Source organism: Corapipo altera, unplaced genomic scaffold, assembly GCF_003945725.1.
Source record: "Corapipo altera isolate COAL_440 unplaced genomic scaffold, ASM394572v1 61, whole genome shotgun sequence".
NCBI lineage: Eukaryota > Metazoa > Chordata > Aves > Passeriformes > Pipridae > Corapipo > Corapipo altera.
The window spans coordinates 108,941-131,069 of record NW_020884910.1 but is presented as its reverse complement, the minus strand read 5'-3'; the positions used below and the strand labels follow the sequence as shown (position 1 = coordinate 131,069).

At 41.7% G+C, this 22,129-nt stretch overlaps 1 protein-coding gene across 2 annotated transcripts; it reads left to right on the top strand.

Moving 5' to 3' along the window:
- The first annotated feature begins 8 nt into the window (after window positions 1-8).
- Window positions 9-20,906, top strand: TMEM45A (transmembrane protein 45A). Of its 2 annotated transcripts, XR_003529290.1 has the most exons (7): window positions 9-106; window positions 11,629-11,838; window positions 14,028-14,240; window positions 14,731-14,915; window positions 16,163-16,224; window positions 17,085-17,230; window positions 18,673-18,786. XR_003529290.1 is itself a non-coding variant. In XM_027653349.1 (6 exons), the coding sequence occupies exons 2-6, from the start codon at window positions 11,649-11,651 to the stop codon at window positions 18,764-18,766; spliced, it is 828 nt and encodes a 275-aa protein (XP_027509150.1). In that variant the 5' UTR covers window positions 9-106; window positions 11,629-11,648; the 3' UTR covers window positions 18,767-20,906. The 2 variants fall into 2 exon arrangements, 1 of the variants encoding a protein (XP_027509150.1); XM_027653349.1 differs by lacking the exon at window positions 16,163-16,224 and having other exon boundaries at window positions 18,673-20,906.
- The last annotated feature ends 1,223 nt before the right edge of the window (window positions 20,907-22,129 follow it).

The following is a 22,129-nucleotide window of genomic DNA, read 5'->3' as shown; positions in this document are numbered from 1 at the left end:
CGCAGCTGGAGGGTCCCGGCGCCGAGGGGCTGCCCGGGCCGGCAGCGAAACCCCAGGGAGGAGAGGGCGCGGGAAAGCGGAGGAAGGGGCTGCTGGGGCGGCACAGGTAAGGGCAGCCCGGCGCTCCGTGTCCCCGGCTGCGGGAAGGGCCAGGGGCAAGGCAGGACGGGCGGCGGCGGGGCAGGGCTGGGGGTGTCGACTGTTCCCCGGTGACAGGACAACTACTCGATGTTTGCCTTAACTCGGTCCGCGGGGGGCACTCCTGAGGTAAAGAGCGCGGACGGGACTTTTCAATCAGCAATCGCTTTCGCGAGGGCTGCTGGTGTTAAAATGCGAGCGTGGCCCTTGCAGGCATCCGGAGTATTTTACCCCATGAGCAGGAGGTTTTGCAGCCGAGGTTCTGTATCGTTGAACAAAGGGGAGATGAAGTGTTCGGTTTAGTTTTAAGTTTCTTGCGTGATTTTTTTTTTCTCTCCCTTCCTCTTGGGTGTCTCAAATGGAGATGTATATCCAAACTCGAATTTCCAGGCAAAATCAAGAGAATTTAAATGTAACCATGACTACTTACTGTATGAGAGAAACCCTAAGATTATCTTGGCCTCTTTATTCTATTTCAAAACAGAATAACCCTCAGAAAAACACTTTCCATCCCCTCATATTTTCCATTTTGTTTCAATTTTCCAGCAATAAATCATATTTTACTCTCCTAATAACACTTAAGACTTGATATGGTATAAAAAAAAATCATCTTTTTGATAAGGGACTTTCTGAAGAGTTTAGGAACTGAAGTACTTAAGACCAAAGTATTTATGCTTCTTCCATTTTAAACCTGAGTACTTGAAAATTACTACTCATTTACATATTTAGGACTTGTGATTTCTCCTGTATATACAACACTGTTTGCATCACCTTATATTGCTGTTTCTGTAGACCTCTTTAGATTATGGCATATGTTGTACCGTAAGTCACTGTAACTACTTTGTAAAAGGAATGTATCAAATATCCATTTTAGATGCAAATTTGTCATGAACTCTGGCATTACCTTTCAGAATTTTGCTCAGATGTCTTTTGCTGCTTTTCAGGGTTGCCTATGATGCTTACGTGGCTTTTCCTGTATTTTTCTCTTTACAAATGGAGCTGGGCAAACCAAACAGATTTCTCTCAGTTGTGGAGAGTGTGGGTAGAACTAACTGCTGGAGAAGAAAACTCAAATGAACCTTGAGGAGTGGCTAGAATAATTATGCCTGTGTTTAGGCAAACTGCTCTTTACTCTTTTCTTGCACACAAATCCGCCTTGGAAAGATCATTTTAGTCAGTACTACAAATGGCCAGTGCAGCAGCACAAAAATGGGCCCCTTGTTTTCAGTCTGAAGACATACATGAACCAAGATTTCTCAGTGTCAAAACTCCTGTCAGCTGACTCTTGCTCTATTTCTTAGATGTGACCAAAGATGCCCATGCAACTTGAAGTTGGCAGTAGTAGTAGTTTTAATCATCTCTTTTAAGCTCCTAAACTCAGGAATTACAAATAATTCAACACTGGTTTTGAAATATCTTAGTTTTAAGCGGGGTGCCACTCTACTGTGGCTGTCCAGTCCTATCATGCAGCATGAGCCAGACCTTTGGTTGGGGCACTGCTTTTTGCTCCAGGAAGTAAAGAGAAGAGTATTGCCTCTTCCAGTCCATTTGTGCCTAAATTAGGCCTGCTGCAATATTTTAATGCTATCCAAGCAAAAATTCCTAAAACTTCTACTCCACACGACCTTGCACTTGAGACATTTCTAAGATACACGGTGTAGTGTCTGTAACACCAGTGGTTTTGGGAGGGGATACAGCCCCTTGCTGCATCTGCTGGTCTGATTGAATTTCAAAGCTCTTAGTCCATAGCATTAGTCTTGCTCCCTCTGTTAATTATGTTGTCGGAGGGGTTGCAGGAACTGAAGCTGCTGCTGCTGTAGCCTTGCATCATGGAAGACTCCAGCTTCTGCTAGTGTTGTATTAGCAGGAGCTGATTCCAGCATAGTATGAGGTGATCCCATGAAAAGGAGCTATACCTCTTTCTTGGATGCATTTTGTTTCTTCTGGCTGGGCTAAGTCAGCCAGCCATTTCTCCCAGCTAGTATCAGTGTTACAGATTGCCTTGCCAATGCTTCCATTTATTCATTAATGTTTCTCTTTTTATTTTTTTTTTCTGATCCACACGGCTTTCTGCTGTAGATAATGTGTTTCCCTCAACCTATAGTTGGTAGAGGCAGTGTGTTTGGTCACCCTTGGGCAGTAATGTCAGGCACCCTGATCTTGATAGAAAAGGCTGCAGAAAAACTTCAAGGTGCGAGAGCAAGTTGGCCAAGGTAAAGTTTTAGGTGCAAATTGCACCTACTCTGTTGCATGGTTTTGTGGAAATTACTGACAAGAAAGCTTTTTATATTTTTTTCTTCTTGTCACAGCACAATGTTGCAAGCCCCAAGCACTCATATAATTTGTTAGAGCATCCAAATTCATGAGATTTAAACGTTTATTTTCAGTCACTTTGTTTGCCCTGAGACTCATACTACTTAACTGTACTCCACAGACAGACAGGATGGTTGAAGGTTATGAATCAGTTCATGGAATAACTTCAGAAAGCAGAGGTTCAAGTACAAGTGGCTGGATCTCAGCAGAAGGAGACAGCAAAATGCAGCACAGAGTCCCACTACAAGAAATATTCGGGACACATATGCCCCTGGTTTCCAGTCTTCTCTCTTGCAGGGGACAGGAGAAGGGAAGTTCAGGTCTTTCAAGTGTCATCTGCTTGTTGCCCAAGTATGAGCTGTTATGTGTGTCACATTGGCTAATGGAGCCTATTTGTAATTTTTCAGTAAGAAAAATGAGTCCTTCCTATGAACAGCATCAAAGACTTATTAATGCTCTTGTGTTTGTTGAGATGAGCTCCCTTCCCATTTTTGTTGACTTGAGATGGTCCTTAAGATGAAAGCTTAGTAATATGCACAGCACAGTCTGACACTTCTGCTTACCTTATTTTGTTAGTGTTTGGTGATTCTTTAAAACAAGAATCTTCTCTGTAATATTCCAGTTTCTCATTCAAAGGCTTCAGTCGCTGTGATATCTGGTACATAATGAAGAGAAATCTTAATGCCTTTTCTCCACAGTCACTGGCACTTACATTAGGAGAACAACCTATGAAACCAAAGAATTATAAATTATATTGAGGTTGGCAAGCCTTGTCCTTTATTCCTGAAGACCTATCCTGCTCTAAGCACAGCGTTAATCATGTGTTTCTTTTATATCTGGCTTCCTTGCTGGTGAAAAACACCATTTAAGACCACCCAAACATTAAGTTTTCTCAGTAGACTTCCCCTCTTTTTTCTTGGTTGCCATCTTCTTGTCTTCAAGAAGTATTTGGAAACATAAATAGCAATTGATTTGGAAACATAAATAGCAATTGCAGCAACTTCTTACAGTCTGTAAAGAGCTCTGTAGGTGTCAAATGTAGGATCTTTCACAGCCTAAGTGGTCATTAGGATTTATTACAAATATTTTCCATAGTCTAGTGGTCCTGTCAGCTTTGCTGTCTTATGCAATCATTCCACTGAAACCTCAATTGTATTGTTAAAATGCTGTAGGAGGAGGTCTATAAAAGGGACGCCGACAGAAACCAAACCATGTTTTATTTCATTTCCTCTCCAGAGCAGGGCTTTGATGTCTAAATCATCAGTTGATATATCAAACTTTTGCTCTCTTGGCATTTTCCGAGTCTAGGAAGACTTTCCTCTGCTAGGAAGCAGAGAACATGTAAGTGAACACAACTGGAATGACAAAGAGGAGCCAGGGATTACACCCTATAAAAGTGGGGTTTGTGGTGTATCCATGGAGCAGTCTTCCTAATGGCAGTGTGACCTGTGCTTTACCATGGAACTTCAGGAATACCTAGGGTTCTGCAGAGGTTGTTCGTTGAAGTGACTGACTGTTTTAAAGATGATAAGTGATCCTCCCTCACTACTCTGCCCTGGTGAGACCACATCTGCAGTGCTGTGTCCAGTTCTGGGCTCTACAGATTAAGAAAGGCAAGGAACTACTGAAGAGGGTCCAGCAGAGGGCTACAGTGAAGATTAGTAGACTGAAGCATCTCTTATGAGGGAAAGCTGAGGGAGTTGGGCCTGTATAGCCTGGAGAAGAGATAACTGAAAAGTGATCCCATCGATATGTACAAATATCTTAAGGGCCAGTGTCAAGAGGATGAGGCCAGACTCTTTTCAGTGCTGCCCAGCAACAGGACAAGGGACAATGGACACGAAATGAAACACAGGAAGTTCCATCTGAATGTGAGGAAAATTTCTTTACTGTGCAGGTGGCAGGGGACAGGAACAGGCTGCCCAAAGAGGTTGTGGTGTCCCCTTCTCTGGAGGTATTCAAAACCTACCTGGACATGATCCTGTGTAACATGCTCTAGGGGAACCTGCTTTATCAGGGGGCTTAGACTAGATGACCTCCAGAGGTCTCTTTCAACCCTAACCATTCTGTGGTTTCATGATTTTGTGATTCTGTGACAAAAGAAATTGTCTTTAGAAAGAGAGCAGGTATAGGAATTTAACCAGCTGGCACAATTTAGGTTAAAATCAGAAAGCACTAAGAGCTTCAGCTAAGCCCAATGCTCGTTGGACTGGAAAGGGGAGACAGTCTCAGATGTTAGTGAAGAGCTCCCACAGCACTGCAGTGGAATGTCACAGCACGTCCTTCCTCATGATGTCTGTCCAGCAGTGCTCTGCCACTGCCACACACAATTTAAGACTTGTTCGAGTCTATTAGGTTGAGAGGAGCCCTGCATCAGTAGCACCTCTTTTGGACTGCAGTGACCCTCTGTGGGGAGGGAAACTGGTCCTCGGAATGGGGGACAGGTGGAAGGTCACTCCACAGGAGGCACTGCACTGTGGGCAGGGAAATGACTGTGTTGGCTGAAGCCAAACATACTCCCACAGGAGGTAGCACTCTCATACCTGCAATAGTTTACTCACATACCCATACTATTTTATCCTTTATTTCAGGCAGTGCTAGGAAATACCAGGGTTTATGGCCAATAAAGAAACTATGAAACTTTCATGGGAAAAAATGAATCTTTTATGTATCCCGTGCAATTACAAGATTTATATTTTGTGTGTCTATGTTTTTTGAACTTGTGGTGATCTGAATAAAATACTCCAACTTGGCAGTCCTGGAGACCAAAAATTTCATATCCACAGACTAGCAGCTGCTCAGATATCAAGAGCCAATGGTAAGATTATTATGTAGTGTTTTTGTCCCTGGATAACCCCTAGAGATAGCCTGCTCAGCTATGGGAGCAGAACAGAATGAGCAGATGCACAGAGAATGGGGAAGAAAGCCAGAAAACTGAGGGTCATGAGAGATGAAAAACATAGTGAGGAGCACTCAGAAGGCTGACAAGGACAAGTATCTGGGAAGGAAGAGTCTCTGACAGATGCAAGACACTGAAAAAAATAGAGTAGTTCAAGCTGTGGGCCCACACTTGTCACTGTGAGAGATTGTGTCTTGGAGTCTACCCTTTATAAGGGCAACAAATGGCTTTCTGGTCATTACCTCTTTGGGATTTTTGGTTTTCATCCCTGTCTTCTAGGCCTGAAGATTCTATCAGGGGTTGAATTCTTCTCTTACAGGCTTCAGAGACACCTATTCATGACATTTTTTTTTTGACTGAAAATCTTTATCTCCCGCATCCTTAAGCCAAAAATATCAAGGCTGTACTGTTATTTTTTAGCATTTCAAGAAGTCTTGTGTCCTGCTTTCATTAGTATACACAATACTTAGTTCCACTTTAATTCTAAAGGAGCTACAGGTGCCAGCTGAGTATTTCCTTAACCCTAGAGCAGTGATCTCATCTGTAAACACGGGGCTGTAATTGCTGAAATGCTTTTAGTTATGATATGAAATCAGTACTGCATTTAGTGAACAAAGGAGGTACAGCAGAGAGTCTTTCAGATCCCCATGGCTGTCTGTGATGTTTACAATATAACTGCTGCAGGATAAAAGTCACTTGTCTCTTGAATAGGTATTTAACTGCAAGTAGGAAACTTTGGTACTGAATTAAGCTTGTCTGTGACTTTCTTTGTCTTAGATGCATTTCAGCTTTGCTGGTTTTCATTTTTTGGTACAAGCTGTATGATCACAGCTTGTGCACTGATTAGAAAATGCCTACAGATATTTTTCCTGCTCTTATCTGGGTGCATCATTCTCACTGATATCACCATCCATTCCTGTGGCTGATATGGATAAATAAACCTTTCATATCACGTATTATAAACTCCCAATCACTGTTTCCTAATCTAGCATATGGAAGAAAAAATAGCTAATGTTTAATCTTTGGGTTTAACTTTTGTTGTTAGATGGTTCTGCAGCAGAGTGAATTTGTGGCTTCATAACTTGTGTCATTTCTGGAAAAAGATCCACATTTCAGTTTGATAGTCCTGGGTAACATCCTCCAGGGCTTGATAGACACAGGAAATTGCCTGGCATACTCCTGTAGCAGGAAAATGTGCAGGGAAAGGAAGCTGCCTGCTGCAGGGCAAGTTCTGGATCAGCTTGTGTCCTCATCCCTTACAGGTTGTGCTGCCTAAACCCCTGGGAAGGGGTTTAAAGGGAAAAAGGGATAAAAGGGAAATTAATCTAGTTCTTCCAGAAGCAATTGAGAAGCCTTCTGAGTAACCAGGTCGTATATCTAGTTTCTCCATACCACTCGCAAGTCTTGCCTTAGTCTGCACAAGAGTGGTCTTAAGAGATCGGGAATCAAACTGGCAAATATTATGAAACATCCCTCCTGAAAAAGTCAGAAGATGTTTAAATCAACCATCTAAGCCTATTTCTTGCCAGCCTTTCATGGTTCTGATGGTGTGAGGTAATTTTCAGGCTAAAAAGGCAGCTCTTAAGAGCCACGAAAATGCACACCTTTTCTCGAATACTCACTTGGAAACTGCCTCTGCTCATTTCCTTTTTGCCTGTGGAATCCCATGTTACCTTCTGACCTCAAGGAGTAGCCTGAACAGACTGATGAATATCCCAGGTAAACAAAGCATTACAGCTACATCAGGAATTTGTTTGCAATTGTCAGCAGCCTGTATTGGCTTGGCAAATTCGGGTGTAAAAACACTTTTGCAATACCATGCATCTTTCAAATCACTGGGAAAGCCTGAATCACGCAGAGCTGTCTGTGATTATTGCAAGAAAAACTACACTTGGAGTTTTCACACATGAAAAAAACCATCTCACATTCACAGGTAGCTGTAAAATATTCTTGCTCTTTATTCCAATCAGCTGCAGAAACATTGACTAGTACTTAAAATTTATAAACTACCTCAACAATTGAGTTTATTGCCATAATTGTGCCTAATTACTTTGTCTCCAGTTTCCGTGTGACCATGGGCCCCTAAGCAGAGGTTCCAGGAAGGGGTCCTGGGTGAGGCTGGTTGGGGCAATTCAAGCCCATGGGTGCCCTTGAACTCTGACAGCAGCCTCCTTTCCTGGCATGACCCACACTCTCCTGAGAGCAGGGTTTCACTTTCTGTGAAAAGCCTGAATCAGGCTGGAACAAATGCCTTGTCTGGTTCCTGGGCATGCTCCCTGGAGTTGCAGCCCTGCTGGTTGGCAGAGGGGGAGCTTTCTCCAGCTAGACTCCAAAATTTGCTTTGCCAGAGTCCAAACTTTGCTGATGCCCTGGCTGCTGCGACCCAATGACCACTTGTCAGTAGTGATGGAAGGGTCCTGAGTGGTGAGACTTGAGGGTGGAGACAGGAGAAGCCTGCAGGGATTCTGGGGGTGAACACAGCAGGTAACAGTGATGATTTCATCAGCAGTAGTCAAGGAGTCTGTGTACTTTGGCTGGAAAGCCAAACTCTGCCATCCAATGTGAGGGCTGTGGCCAGGTGATGCCAGCTGCCTGCATGCATCAGTACTCTCGGCTTTGACTGGCAGGGTTAGGAACAGGATTTGGACAGGGCTGAGGTTGGGGAACCAGGTCACCAGCTGCAGGGATGCATGTGACACCTAGTATGCCTGAATGGCTTTGGGGCCAAGCCTCATGGCACCCAACTGTAGGGCAACCTCGGGAATTTTTTTGGTCTCTCAGTGTCCTCCTCTCCTTTCACCTCCCACTGCACCTCTACCTCCCACCTCCCAGATTAACCTCCTGATCCCACAGTGATCCTTCTGCTGAGGTGTTTCTGCTTGACCATGTTCTCAGTGTCATACTAAGCCTCCAAATCATGCAATATCCCCCAGCTTACTTGCAGGCAAAACTCAGTCACATCAAAACTGGGTGGTGGCGGGTGACTTCTAGGCTCACCAAAATAAACTCTTGGGCCTGAAAAGAGAAAATTCATGAATTGGGAAATATAATTGATTTGAGGCAACCTCGGTCATGAAGTTTTCAAGTTTATTAAGGATTTAAAGTGTAAGTTGTATAACTCCTTTCTGAAACCAACTGTGTTGAGATGCAGCGTTCCAAAGGTCTGACGCAACAGCTGGCTGGTAGATCTGATGTGTGTCCTTCTAGAGAAATCCTACAAATAACCCCCAACATCTTTCAATGAACTCAAACTGAAGTTTACAGTTTCTAAAGCTAATGATATGTGATTGTATGGCTTATAGCAAAAATCAACATTTCTGGTTCTGTTTTGTTTATATTGGACGTGCACCAATGGTAGTTGCTGTATCGATCTGTTCCTTTTCATCTTTTCCCTTATTTTGGAAGGCAAAAAATAGTTTAAAAAGAGTATCTTGATAGTTTATCCAGATTTAGTACAGGAAAATCCTCCATTGATTAAAGGTCTAGGTAACCCGGGTGGGAATTTACAGACTGAGAATTACTTTTGAAGTTTTGTATACCATGCACTACAAATGACATCAACACACTGTTTTTCATTTCACTCTTACTGCAGCTGTACTCTCCTAGAGGGAAGCTTTTCATAGGTTTAATTTACATTTTTAATCCAGTATCTTGCTTTGATATGGGGTACAGGGTACATTGTTCTATTTGGAGTGCTCTGTACCTGTGGTGAATAATAAAATCTTTCTAATGAATCGTGTTTCGTGAAATCAGACGTAGTGAGGAAAGGCCACTCTCCACTCCTCCCCTCTTCCTTTCATTCAAAGAAGAGAAAAAACCAATGTGTCTGAAAAGACAGCAATGCCTTTCAGCACATTTTAAAAGAACCAGAAATTAAGATTTGAAAAGCAAAAGAAGTATTTTAAAGGTTAAAGCAAAGTTTAGTCCCCTATCTAAAACTGTTAGTACTGCCCTTTATTGAGGCAAACAATGATGCAGTGAGTACTGGCAGTGATGTGTGAGCTGGTCAGACTCTTTGAACTAAAGATGTCTCAAAATGAAGTACCTCTTCTTTGAGATAGCAGGGGCTGAATCTAACCTATGGGTCTGAGCCCCCGACCTCACCACTGAGAGCCCGACTCTGTTGTAGGCTGCTACAGTGTGAGCAGTGCTTTCCTCAGCTGCAAATAAAACACACAGGTGTCAGCTTAGAGGAACTTAAGAGTGGTAGGGGAGGCAGAGGAGGCAGAGAAAGGCTCTGCCAACCCTTGGCTGCCATCTCCTTCTCCTGCCCTGCCCAGCCCACCCTGGGCTGGGATCAGAGATGCTCAGCTCACAGGCAGGATGATTTAGCACCACTAACATTTGCTCAACCCCAGGGAGGTTTAGAGCTTAATTCAGCATTTTGTGTGTGGAGATGGGGGTGATCACCATCACCCTGGTTCCTGGGATCCCCATGCTGAGAGCTGCCACCACTGGGTGTACTGGGTCTGCCACCACTTGCTCCTCCTCATGGCCTCTGCTGCTCTGACCTGAGGGGTTGGCTGGATGCCCAGTGAGCCAAAATCCCCCCCAGCAGCTCTGGGCACAGCATCTTTGCTTTTCTTCTTGACAGGAGAAATCATACAGCAGAAATCCCAAAGGGGAGTCCTTTATGTTTCATTCTTAAACACGTTCCTCATGCTCCCTTTGGCTGCCCCACAACTGGCAGGTGCTGCTTTCCTGAGCTCAGGGCACACTCTCTTTCCAGGCTTCCATACACAGATGCCAACACTGGAAATATCAATGAGGCAACCAGTATCATGGTTGTCTTTACGTGTACTTGTCCGATGCTTTGCTAGAAATTAGCTAAGCAGAGTTTTATCCAGGGAAAACTTTTAAAGCTCACCTCTCCCCCTCTGAAGCCCTTACAGTGGGAGAGATCAACTCTGGAAGAGGAGGGGACAGTCAGGGGGCACAGGACTCTCTTCAGCGTTCCTGTTTAAATCACAGCCTGCCTCATGCTATCCTTGTTTTTTTTTTCTTCTACTTTGTGGCTATATAGGTCACCTCTCCTCATGCAGTTCAAATAGTCTTATGGCAGCTCCAGGACCTGGACATGTGGAAAAGTTTCTCTTCCTAAAGAAATGAAAATAAAATTAATGCTTTCAGTGGAATTTAGCCTCCAGAAATAGGGGAGGGCTCATGCTACGTGACTAGACAGCATTACGTGAACCAGACACAAGTACTCCGTGGCCCACAAGCCACAGTTTAAAACTTCTTATGCAGAGCTGACCATAGGAAATAGTTATGAAAAAGAAAAATATACCAGAGCCTCCATGTTCCATTCTTAACCAGATGTCTCCAGTGCAGTGTGGCGTTTAAATTTTTAGGTCAGCAACAGTAATAACAGGAAGTACAGACAGGCAATCCTTCTAAAGTGGTTATTCTTGATTGTTACCCATGCAGAGATTTTGTGTCCCTTTGGGCCATGATGCACAACAACATATTTTATAATAACTTAAAGAAAAATTGCCATTTAATGTTAGAAGAATCATTTTAATTTTAATTAATAAATTATTTTAATAATTTTAATTAAGAAATTATTTGTTCAACTATCCTAAAAGTTGGGATGGGGACCAGAATTACTAGTTTTTATTAATGGCACTTTTTTTAAAGGACCAGATAATCCTGACCAACTAATAACCTTACCATTCAGTGCACTTTATGTACTCAATAATATGTATCCAGTAGTGGGTACATAATTTGCCTATCCAAATATTCGTAATTACTTGATGTTTGTAAATCAAAACGAGACAACTAGATTGAAATACAAAATACAATTTACTAGTTAATAAATACCAATCAGAAGTGTATACAATTCATTTTTCCTTCAGTCAGGTATTGTCTTGGTTTCCCTTTGTGGAGGAAAAAACCATAAAACCCTCTCTAAGGGTGAAAGGACCAAACAGTGAATATTCGTGTTCTCTCCTTTGCTAGTACAACTTCAACAGCAATACATGGTGTGCTATGGCTTTTTCTACCCTTAGCTTGCTGACTGCCAGCTCTGCATTTCAGGTCAGCTGCTCTGCAGTTGGGTCTCTGACTCTTGTTCTGCAAAGCTATGAAACTGGGGAGACTGGCTGGCTGGGTGTTTCGAACAGCCAGGGAAGATAAGTACGCATATTTATTTTTAAATAAAGTGTGAGTACTTCATTCAGTGACACTTTTTTGATCTATGCAAGGAGGTACTTTAAAATTATAACCCATGGAATTCTCCTACTATTCCCATAATTGGTGTGCATTTGTTTCTCCTTCAGGTGTTGCCTAGCAGAAAACCATGGGCAATTTCAAAGGGCATGCCCTCCCTGGAAGCTTTTTTCTTCTTTTTGGCTTATGGTGGTCCGTGAAGTATCCACTGAAGTACGCCTGTCGAAAAAACAAGAACGCTTGCTACCTTGGCTCCAGGGCAGGATTTCAGCGCCTGGAGTTTGTTGAGGGCATCATCAAAGCCGTCTTTGCCCTCATTGGTAAGTAAGGAGAACTCAGGGCAGACAACAAAGAAGTTGTGCTTTCTAACGCTTTTTGCTTTAAATTTTGTTCTCTGATAAAACAGATCTCATTGCGTTTTGGTATTTTGTCCTTTAACCGCTGCGGAGTGGTGGGGCTGCTGCTATTAATAACACAATTATGTCTTTAGCATAGTTTCCATCCCTGGTGCTCTTATGGAGCTTCTTCAAGGCCTCCTGACTGCTTCACAGGTGGTCCATCTCAGTGCTCATATGCTGTTCACTACTTCAGGGAAGGAGGTAAGATATTTAGGCAGGGGGCTCTCACATGCAGACTGGGAGCACCAGACTGTGAGGGTGTGGCTTTTCTATTTTGAATCCAGTCATCTCAGATGGTGACTCAGTGTCCAATGAGTTATTGATAAATTATGTAAATTAGCAGGTGATTTTTCATTAATGTCATTCAAAAGTGAAAACATTCACAAAGAAAGACGGAGCTCCAGATTTTATTGCTACAGGAGTGTGGCAATGAGTTGTGGTGTGTGTGTGGGGGAGCTGTTTCTCCTTCTGTTTTGTCCAGGCCTGGGTACAAACCCACAGGGATGGTTGTAAGAGCTGTGCAGCCGACTGGAAGTGCCTAGTTCTTCTTCACATTCCAGCAGGCTGTATGTTAGCAATTTACTTTTAGAGAGTAAGTAAGTTAAACAACAGGGGACCTGGGGAGCTCAGCACCTGTGGCTGTCAAGTTGAAAAATATATTTAAGTATTTTTAGACTTTTATATTCTATTTATCTACTCTTCTTTAGATGCTTAGAGTTGCCTGGTATCTAATCAAGGTGCAGGCTGTGACAAAATCTTGTTCTTGCTTTTCCTTCCCCTCTGAGAGTTGAATCAGTTAAGATACATAAGCACTGAAGGGATGTTGTGTCTACAATATAAATTTTTATTTGCCTTAAAAAATGATAAAAATCTAAATACTAGCATTCATTTTGAGGTGGGAGTGTGGACATCTTTTCTACAAATCTCCCAGTCTGTGTCTAGAGGTAGTTGGGCAGCTAAAACATTCATCTAGTAGTTTTATTTTCTCTCTGAAACAAAAAACTATTAATTTAGCATATGGTAATTTCACCTCTAATAAAAAATGTGGACAAGAACACTTGGCAAAGATAAACAGTAAAGCCAGCAGAAGGAGTAAAACCTGCTGTTGCCATGTTAGGAAAACTTGAAATAAAGGTGGAAAAACACTGCATTTGCTCTGCATTTGCTCTGCAGCATATCTACCTATACAGCAGAATGCTGACTCATGCTTTATAAACAATATAATTAGCTTTAATATTTTAAAAACATAACAAATTTTACATCCTTTGTAAACTTCACGGATCATATAAAGGATCTAAAAGCAGCTTTCCACTTGCTGAAATACTGCAGCTGGTTAGCAAGACACCGAGGGGCCGAGGTAAGGGAGAAAGAGAATGAAGCAGTGACTCAAATATTAACTCAGTGTACATTATCACAGGACCTTTAATAACTGTGCATGGTGGAGGGGTTTCCCTTTATGGCTTTAGAGAAAAAATCCCCTTTGAATTAAGTGTCTGAACTCTGTCATCCCGCATGTGGCAGGGCACTGATATGGTAATCTTCATTTTGGAGACTTTAGCATGTGTTATATTTGAACCATTGGGAAAGGCAGCTGAAAAATTCAGCCAGAGGACCTCTACAATAGCAATTGTTTAAAAGAAGAAAAAGCAGCACAGAATAGTTGTTTTCATTTTCACTGCTGGAAACTGCGAGATGCAAATAGTTCCATCAGGAGCAGAGCTGAAGTCTGGTTTCCTCTGACTTTCTCTCCTCCAGATTATGTGATGCTTAATATATTGTTGAGCTTGCTCTGTTGTTTTTCCCTTCTCAAAGCAGCTTATTTCATCTCTCCTCCATCCACTGCCTATTTTCCTGAAAATTAATATGAAATTAGTATCTTTGAGGCCTCTGTGCATTTTCACCTGAATTGGGACAACATGTTAAAATTTTATTGGGAATGGCTGAACTGGGTAGAAGGGAACAAAACATAGCAATCACCCAGAACAACCAGACTAACCCCAAAATTTAGTGGCATTATGCTGTTTGAGGATACATTGTTTGTATAAAGACTTATCATCAGTCTATATCTTAAGCACCAGCACAAATGGTTGTATTTCTTGTTTCATGCACAGGAATGGTGGCTGAGCAGTTTGTTCCTGATGGACCTCATCTGAAGTTGTATAACTATGAGAAAAAGCACTGGGATCACTTGATGAACTGGCAACATGCCACCATGTACCTCTTCTATGGCATTTCGGGGTTGGTTGACATCGTGGCACATGGGACCAATGCACTGCCAGCAGCCATGGACAGGATGATGCTTTCCTTAGCAGTCTTTATTGAAGGTCAGTTTACCTCTCCCTGCAGAGATGGGCATGAATCTTGTGGATGGGTATTGGTCTTTGGTCTGGGAATCTCAAACCCACCTTAGAGAATGAGCCTGCAGGAGCTGGGTGTATAACTCCCTGAAACACTTAAAAGAGATCAAAATAGGTCAGTCTTGGCCCTCCTTAGACTGCTGAGGGTTTGTCTGCACTGCAGCCCAGATCATGATCCCACACTGTAAAGGTGTATCTGTGCTTTCCTAACTGGCTCAGACGGTAACAGAAATGTTATGAAAACAGCAGTAAAAGCGTGTTTCAGGTAAGTGCTCGATAGCTCAGGCACGTGCTTCAGTGTGTGTACTGGCATGGGGCACAACTTGTTAGCTAAAGCAATGTGAGTGGAGGTGATACTGGCATAAAAGAGATGCCAAAGTTTCACTGTTTTCTAAAAGCAGATGCAGGGAGATTACAAGGGAAGAAAAGATCTTAAACTGATCACAATTTATTCCAGGTTTTCTCTTCTGCTACCATCTTCACGGGAGAGCCATGCTGGATGTTCATGTTCATCAGTTACTGCTATTTGCTATCTTTGGAGCTGCTGCCTGCATATTTTTGGAAGTTTTCTTCCGTGGCAGTATTGTGCTAGAAATGCTCCGTACAAGCCTCTGCATATTACAAGGCAGCTGGTTCTGGCAGGTAGGTCACTTTTCTGCCTTAGGAATTTCTTCCTCACCAAAATTAGTCATTTAACCCTTTGCAGATGTTTCACAGGTAATATATATTGCCTTTTAAACACAGACCTCAAAAGACTTATAACACAATGCAGTCTTAATGTTCCTTTAAAGAGATAAAAGTATTTCTCATATCCATTTTACAGAAGAAGAAGAAGCCCTTTTACTTCTAGTGCCTTTTATTTGAATCAATAAAAAAGCTAAAGTGATTTTCTTGAGCAGTCCCTCACTACAGTCATTAACATGATGTAGTTATCTCTGATCCCTTTAACATCCTGTTCCAGATTGGCCAGCCAAAAGGCAGTGATTTTAGAGCATTGAAATACATGCTGTTCTTTACAAAGAGAGTCTCCACTGTCAGCTGCTGGAGCAGTGAGTAGATGCCCAGGAGTACTGAACAGGTGAGGCAAAGGCCTCGTTGACATTGCCTGGCTCAAAAGGTACTTAAGCTACCGACCCACGTTAAGACACTGGGGGATAGAAAGCCTCCTGTTTTTCTGGTGCTCTGGGAACTGAGCAGAAAAAACAACAGCCAAAACTTTGATATTTCAGGGATGTGGCTCCTGAAAGGACTCTTCAAAATGTATCTTCCATGCCCACACTTCCTTGTGATTCTATTCAACTAATACATATTGACCCTTTCTTTGCTATAAGAACAAGAGAGAGATTCAATGAATTGCTGAGACAATTTTTTCTTTTAACAATGTTCTTGTAACAGAGAAATAGGAGCACTAGTGCTGATGTGTGTTTCATCTTATAGTGGAGAACTGAGGTCACTCCAACGGTTTTTCTTTCCAGCATGTCTAGACTGGCTTCCCTTTTTTATATGCTGGCCAGACATGATGAATAAAAACGTTTGCTGTTCCTTAGGAGAACTGGACATTCAGCACCAAATCAAATATTTGAATGCTTGCTCTGGCAAGAAGACAGACCTTTGAGTAGGTTGTATTTTTCTATAAGTGAACTCAAGAATGTGGTACTGCAGCACTTGCTGTTTTATTTCTTGTTTGTAAACTTTTCTTTGGTGATTTAAGAAGCTTTGCATAAGAGGAATAGATGCAACCATTTATTCTTTGTTGTCTGCCTAGTCTAATTTTAGAACAGATTATTTCTTTAGCTCTAGAGACAATGGGCGTTTTGTTTCAAAGTAAAAAAATTGAAGAACTAAAAATACAAGAGATTTAAGTGTGGCTTTTTTCACACCCACATCAGACTTCAACCATCTGTGTGACTGAAAACCACACACTGGCTGCAGCATGGGATATTTGTAAAAGGTAAAGGGACTTTCTTTCTGCATCATCAACACCCTCATTCATTGAATTCTCTTCATGGAAATGCAAAGTCCACTCCCCTCCTCCTTCCTCTCCTCTTCCTAGCTTCTAAATTCTCAACTAAACTGCTGAGTGATGACTTTGAAGAGTATCAGGCAGTACAGAGGACTGGTGCTTGTGCTGCAGACCACTGTGTAGCCATAGGATTAATAATTTCCCCATCTTATTCACGAATCAGAATTCGATCTTTCCCAGCTCTGAATGAAAAAATCAGCTATGTATTTCACACAGAAATACAAGAACTTATAGTCTTGGATGAGGAAGCTCCATTTTTATGTAATTTCAAACCTGACTTTTTCCCTGAATAGCCCAGAAGGAATAGACTTGTGGCTCGCCTTTATTTATTCATTCATTATTCATCTTCTCGACCACATAACACATTCCCAGATACTTTTGAGAAGAACTGAATCAGTGCAAGTGGCTGGGCAGATTTTCTGGTTGGTGAAGTGCTTGCAGTTCAGAGCACACATAGCTGAGCACCAGCCCCTCTCCTTACAGTACATAATTGTGATTTCTGCAGGGGTGGGTCGTTGGGCAGGGTCTTTAATTTTCTGGGCAAGAGCAGTGGGTCTCTGGGACTGGCTCTGCATCTTCAAAGGCATTTCTGCACAGAACTGTGTAAAGTGATCCATTGCATCTGAGTGACTGAGAGTGATTAAAAAACTGGTTTTAATAATAAACACAGAAATAAGCAGCACTATAAGAAAATTAAATATCTGCCTTGTGATGGGTAGCATAAAGAGTGATATGGCATAGGATACACATCAAATCACATGTGCTAAATATCTTTTATTTTATTACAGATTGGCTTTGTGCTTTATCCTCCAAATGGGAGCCCAGAGTGGAATCAGACAGATCATACTAATATGATGTTCTTGACCATGTGCTATTGCTGGCATTATGCCTTTGCTTTTCTTATACTTGCAGTGAATTACACAATTGTCAGCTGGTAAGTTACTTGAAACACTAAAACTTTGGTGACCTGTCTATGTAGTCTAGCAGGAGCTTTATTTTAGAAAAGTTTTACTGACAAATCAAAAGGTTTCTACACAGAAATTAATTGTCTTGCAAGGTAAAATAAAAATAGATATTACTAATCAATGAAAACCACATGAATCATTGCTTCAGAAGAAAGGAGGAAAACATTCCTATGCTCTGACAGCATAATACTTCTCACATAAAATGAGCTCTAACAGTGTTTCACATTTGTAAGTGCTTATAAAGTTAGAAGTAGGAGAGACTTCTTTTTCCTGCAGCATCTTTTCTCTCGGTGCTCATCTCTACTAATTTCAAATGGCTTAGTCAGCAGGCTTCATGACTTAACTTTGAAGATTATTATATATGAATCCTGATTTCTTTTCACTAGCCAGTTTCAACCCCTAATGTCTAAAGTTAGCCCTTTTCCTTGCCACCCAACTGCAGTGTTAATTTGTCTGTAAAAATGAGCCTGATTCTGCCATGAGGTCATCAGAAAATGGGATCACCTTCTGCCCACAGGACCTTACCAAGCCTTTGCATGTCCTAAACATGCTTCTCACCCCTTACTTTTACCCCTACCATCCTAATAACCCTATTTAGTCATGCTTTGGCCAAATGTAGGTCTTGCAGAGTTGCTTTGCACTGAGGTGCCAGTTCTTTTTGGACCTCAGTCTGACAGGCACTGACAGTCAAGGCTGGGTAACTGGTTTGCTGTGTAAAGAATGGCAGTTGTTGAGAAAGTGGCAGCAATCCTACATCCCTTCTGATGCTGGGAACAGTGGCCTCAGATGAGATTGGTCATGCTGAGCAGAGTTCCCCTCCAAAGGTAGGTTGGCCAGACTCACTCTTTCTCACAGCTTTATAGTACTCTACCGAGTGAACACAGCTACTGGTCTTGTGCCTGCACAGCACCGAACTTTCTAGATAGCACACTGAGGTTTGCTTAAGGTGCTCTTAGGTGCATAGGAACAAGCTCTTACCAGCAGTACAGTCAGGTGGTATCATTAAAGACAACACTTACTAATCATAGAATGAGATGGAAGGGACCTTAAAGATCATCTAGTTCAAACTCCCCTGCCATGGGCAGGAACATCTTGCACTAGACCAGGTTGCTCAAAGTCCAATCCAACCTGGCCTTGAATGCCATGTAAATGCTTGCATTGTACAGTAGTCACTAGTACCAGCATAAATGTATCTACAACCAAGGCCTGTGGTTAAATTCTGCCCGGATTCTGCTTGAAGTCACTGTTTACTCTTTAGGATGTCTTCCACCGTGGACCACTACAAATCTTTATAAATCAATCATCCTAGCTCCCTAATGAGATGCAAGTTAAACACGTTTTTGTCATGTAAAAATGGTCAGATGAGCCTTTGTGTTATTATTGACAACTTTTTTTTTTTTGTTGTTTCCAGGGCAGTTCGTTCAAAGGTTAAACGGTCCCAATCCATGGAAATGGGTTTACTGAAAACATGTGAACGAGATCATGAGTCAGAAGATGAAATTTAGTATGAATATGGCTTGACTACCTTACCCGCTCAACTGTTAGGCTGATAACCTCGTTTTTACATTTTTTTGCCATCTTATTCATTCATTACTACAACTTGCTATGCAATTATCATTCCCCTATGATGTCTACATCTACACAGTTACACCTTTATTTTTGAAGGGTAAGCTTGGTATCAATTTGCAGTGGTTGCACTAGTACCTTGCTTATTACATGCTTCAAAGAAAATCCAACTAATATTAGACTGACTTGGTGGCACAATGAAGTCTGTATGTTGCCTTATTAAAAGCTAAGCAAAATGTTTTTCAGCTGCCACTGAACATACTTTTAAGTTTCCATAATTAGGGTGTTCAAATATGCATGTTTATTGCCCTGCAAGTAACTGTGCATAAATAACTGTGCAGACCTGGAAAACAGTAGAACAAGATAAGACCCCCAGAATCTTCTATTTGCCTTATGTCTCTGCTTGGGGTTTTATGTTAAACAGAAAAAACTTCTCGCTGCAAACCCATTCACGGTTCCTTGAAGAATGTGTAATGTGTTCACTCCTACAGACACACTACCAAGATCAGTAGGAGGACCAAAGAGGTGTGTGATGATCAAAAGCCACTGCAGTTGTTCATTCTTATGCCTAGACAGTCCTGTATTTTTGCTATCATTTGACTTTGTAAGGCAGTGGAAGTAACTCTGTCTTCCCTTGGCTTCTGGAGCAACTTCTTTTCCAGAAAGGCTGAGAGATGTCCAGTCAGGCAGAAGGAAACTTTCTTTCCCAAAGTTATTTCCTTTCTTTTGGTGCAATTTGGTGGTTTTCTGCAGGATTCAGAGCAGACATGTGACCCAGAATGTGACTCAGGAGTGGATAATGCTGATCTGTGGGCAGGATAAGATGCTTTTGCATCCTTTTCCCTGTGTCACCCCTGTAGTCGCCAGGCAGTCTGCACAGTGCTGCACAGTGAGCTGAGGGGGAAGGGGAGGTAGATGTTCCTTTCACATAAGCTTCATGTCCAACTATCCACAGCAGCAAGTGAATGAAAAAATAATACTAGTTTTAATTGCATTTATTTTCTCCATTAAAACTGAGTCTCAATCTAGTGAAAAGCAGAGTGTTTGTCCCAGTGTTCCATGTCGCTTGGGATGCACTCCAACTTCAAGAAAAGAGAAATAACTGGCACATGGTAAAAGACATCAGAAAATGATCTACAAAAGCACACTGCCCCTAAGGGGCACACTTTCAAAGCATCACTCCTCACTCTGACTCTAAATATGTCTTTTGAATGACTGGCATGGGCAATTTGTGGCACAGCTCTGTTTTCCAGAGGACTGACGTGGGATGCATGCTGGTGGCCATTTTACATGTCTATCAGCAGTAAGGTGGCCATGGTAAGGTGGTCGTGCCAGAAAACAGCCTCTCTCCTTCACAGCTCCTTCTAAAAAATTTTATTTTGTGATTTTTTTCGGACACATGCTAGTGCAGGACAACAAATTCTGTTCAAATAGTGCCAGTTTGTCAGGTTTGGTGCTGCAAATGGGTGTTTCTTCTGTTATTCGAATATTTCCACATGCTCTTAAGGGAATGCAGAGCTGGACTGTGGTAGATGAATGAGAGTTGTAGGATCTGGTTCCTCCACTTTTTTGAGTTTTTCTCTTGTCTTTGCATTAGAGAAGGTGGCATTGAATTATTAAACTTGAAGAAATGCAAGGGAAAACAGATATTGAAGTCTCAAAGAAACAGTAGGTTCGTGAATTTAATTTATAATACTTAGAGTACATGCAAAGTGAGTGTCATAGTGGGGTTTTGTGCCTGATGTATTTATGGTGCCTCAAAGGAAAGAAACACCCTATTTCAGGGTGGGTTTTTTGCTACATAGGACACCCGACCCATTCTTCTCAATCCATGTTCAAAAGAGATTCCCAGGAACAGTGTGGGAGCTATTACAATGAAAAAGGTACAGCCTCCATCATTTCATTAGCAACAGATATTGTTTGAGTCGAATGAGGGAAGGGAAGTTTAACAAGTTTACAAACACCACTCAGAAAAAGGTAGCTGCTCTCAAGAAAATTTAAATTATTTTTAAATGTTGGAGCCTTTGAAAAACTATGGTAGTTTTTAGTAGACAAGATGCACCTGTAATTTTATTTAAATAAAGTTGATTTATTCATGTAAGATGTCTGTCATGTTTTCAGGGGAAAAAATATAACCATTTATGGCACAGGATGGGGTGGGATATATAGGTTACTCTCATAACCCACTCAGACATTTGAACAAGTTTCACCTGAATTCAAGAAAGGTCAGTACTGCCTTGTCATTAGAAACCGTGATATTTGTTCTGTATTCTATAGATGAATACTTTTTTCCTTGTAACTAAACATAGCTTGAACTAAGAGCAAATATGACAGCAAGGAATTTAAATCCTACGGGTTAATCACCCTTAAAACTGAGGCACTAGAAAACTTCAGTGTATCTGGTACCTTAATGCCCTCCTGCTACATGTTTGAGTTCTTCTGAACTACAACAGTTGGAGTGGGAGTTACTGGTACAAACATTAGTGGAAGAAAACAGAAGAGTTTTTTATCCAAAAAGCCCTTTAGCATATACAGTAGTTGAAGCAAGCCTGACTCCCAAGGACTGTGCAACAACAGCACATCTGTTAAAAGGGAGAAAGACAACTGGAAAACTGCTGGAAAATTTGTCCTTGTAATCTATTCTAGGTACAATATGTGCCTGCTCAAAATATGTGGGAGTAAAAAGCCTAATATTTGTCAAATAAGTCATACCTTGTCCTCAGATGACTTTTTGGAACAGTAATTTCTATCTCTTTGCTAGGTATTTGTTACAGTTCATGGATTTCTATATTTGATACACTTCTTAGAATGAAAATAATTTTAAAATGTAGTTGAAAAACATCATTACAAATACTACAGCATTAGTACTTTGCAATTCAGTTTGGAAAGAAAGCTCTCACATATAGACCACTGCCATTTACTGACAAAATACTCTGCCAGAGATGGCACCTAAGAGGTCAATGCCACAGTAAGGGCATGAAATTGGAGCAGAAATGGTTACTTCTACATGCTGTAGTTGCCAGCCTTGAGTCCCTGAGGGGAACAAAGAAGAAATAGAAAACAGACTGCAGTTCTATACAACTGAATAGCAATTAAGCACAAGAAATCACTCCCAGCGCTCTAAGAGTATGGGAGGGGCAGTTGTGTTCATAGTATACAGCATTCCAGTCTGCCTCCAGCGTTATTTGCCAGTGGCAAGGTTCTCAGGCACATGCTGGATTTTTATGGCTCCTGTGCATCAATCCCAGAAAGAGCAATGCCAATTTCCCGCTCTCAACAGGAATGACAGCAGGAGTGAAAGC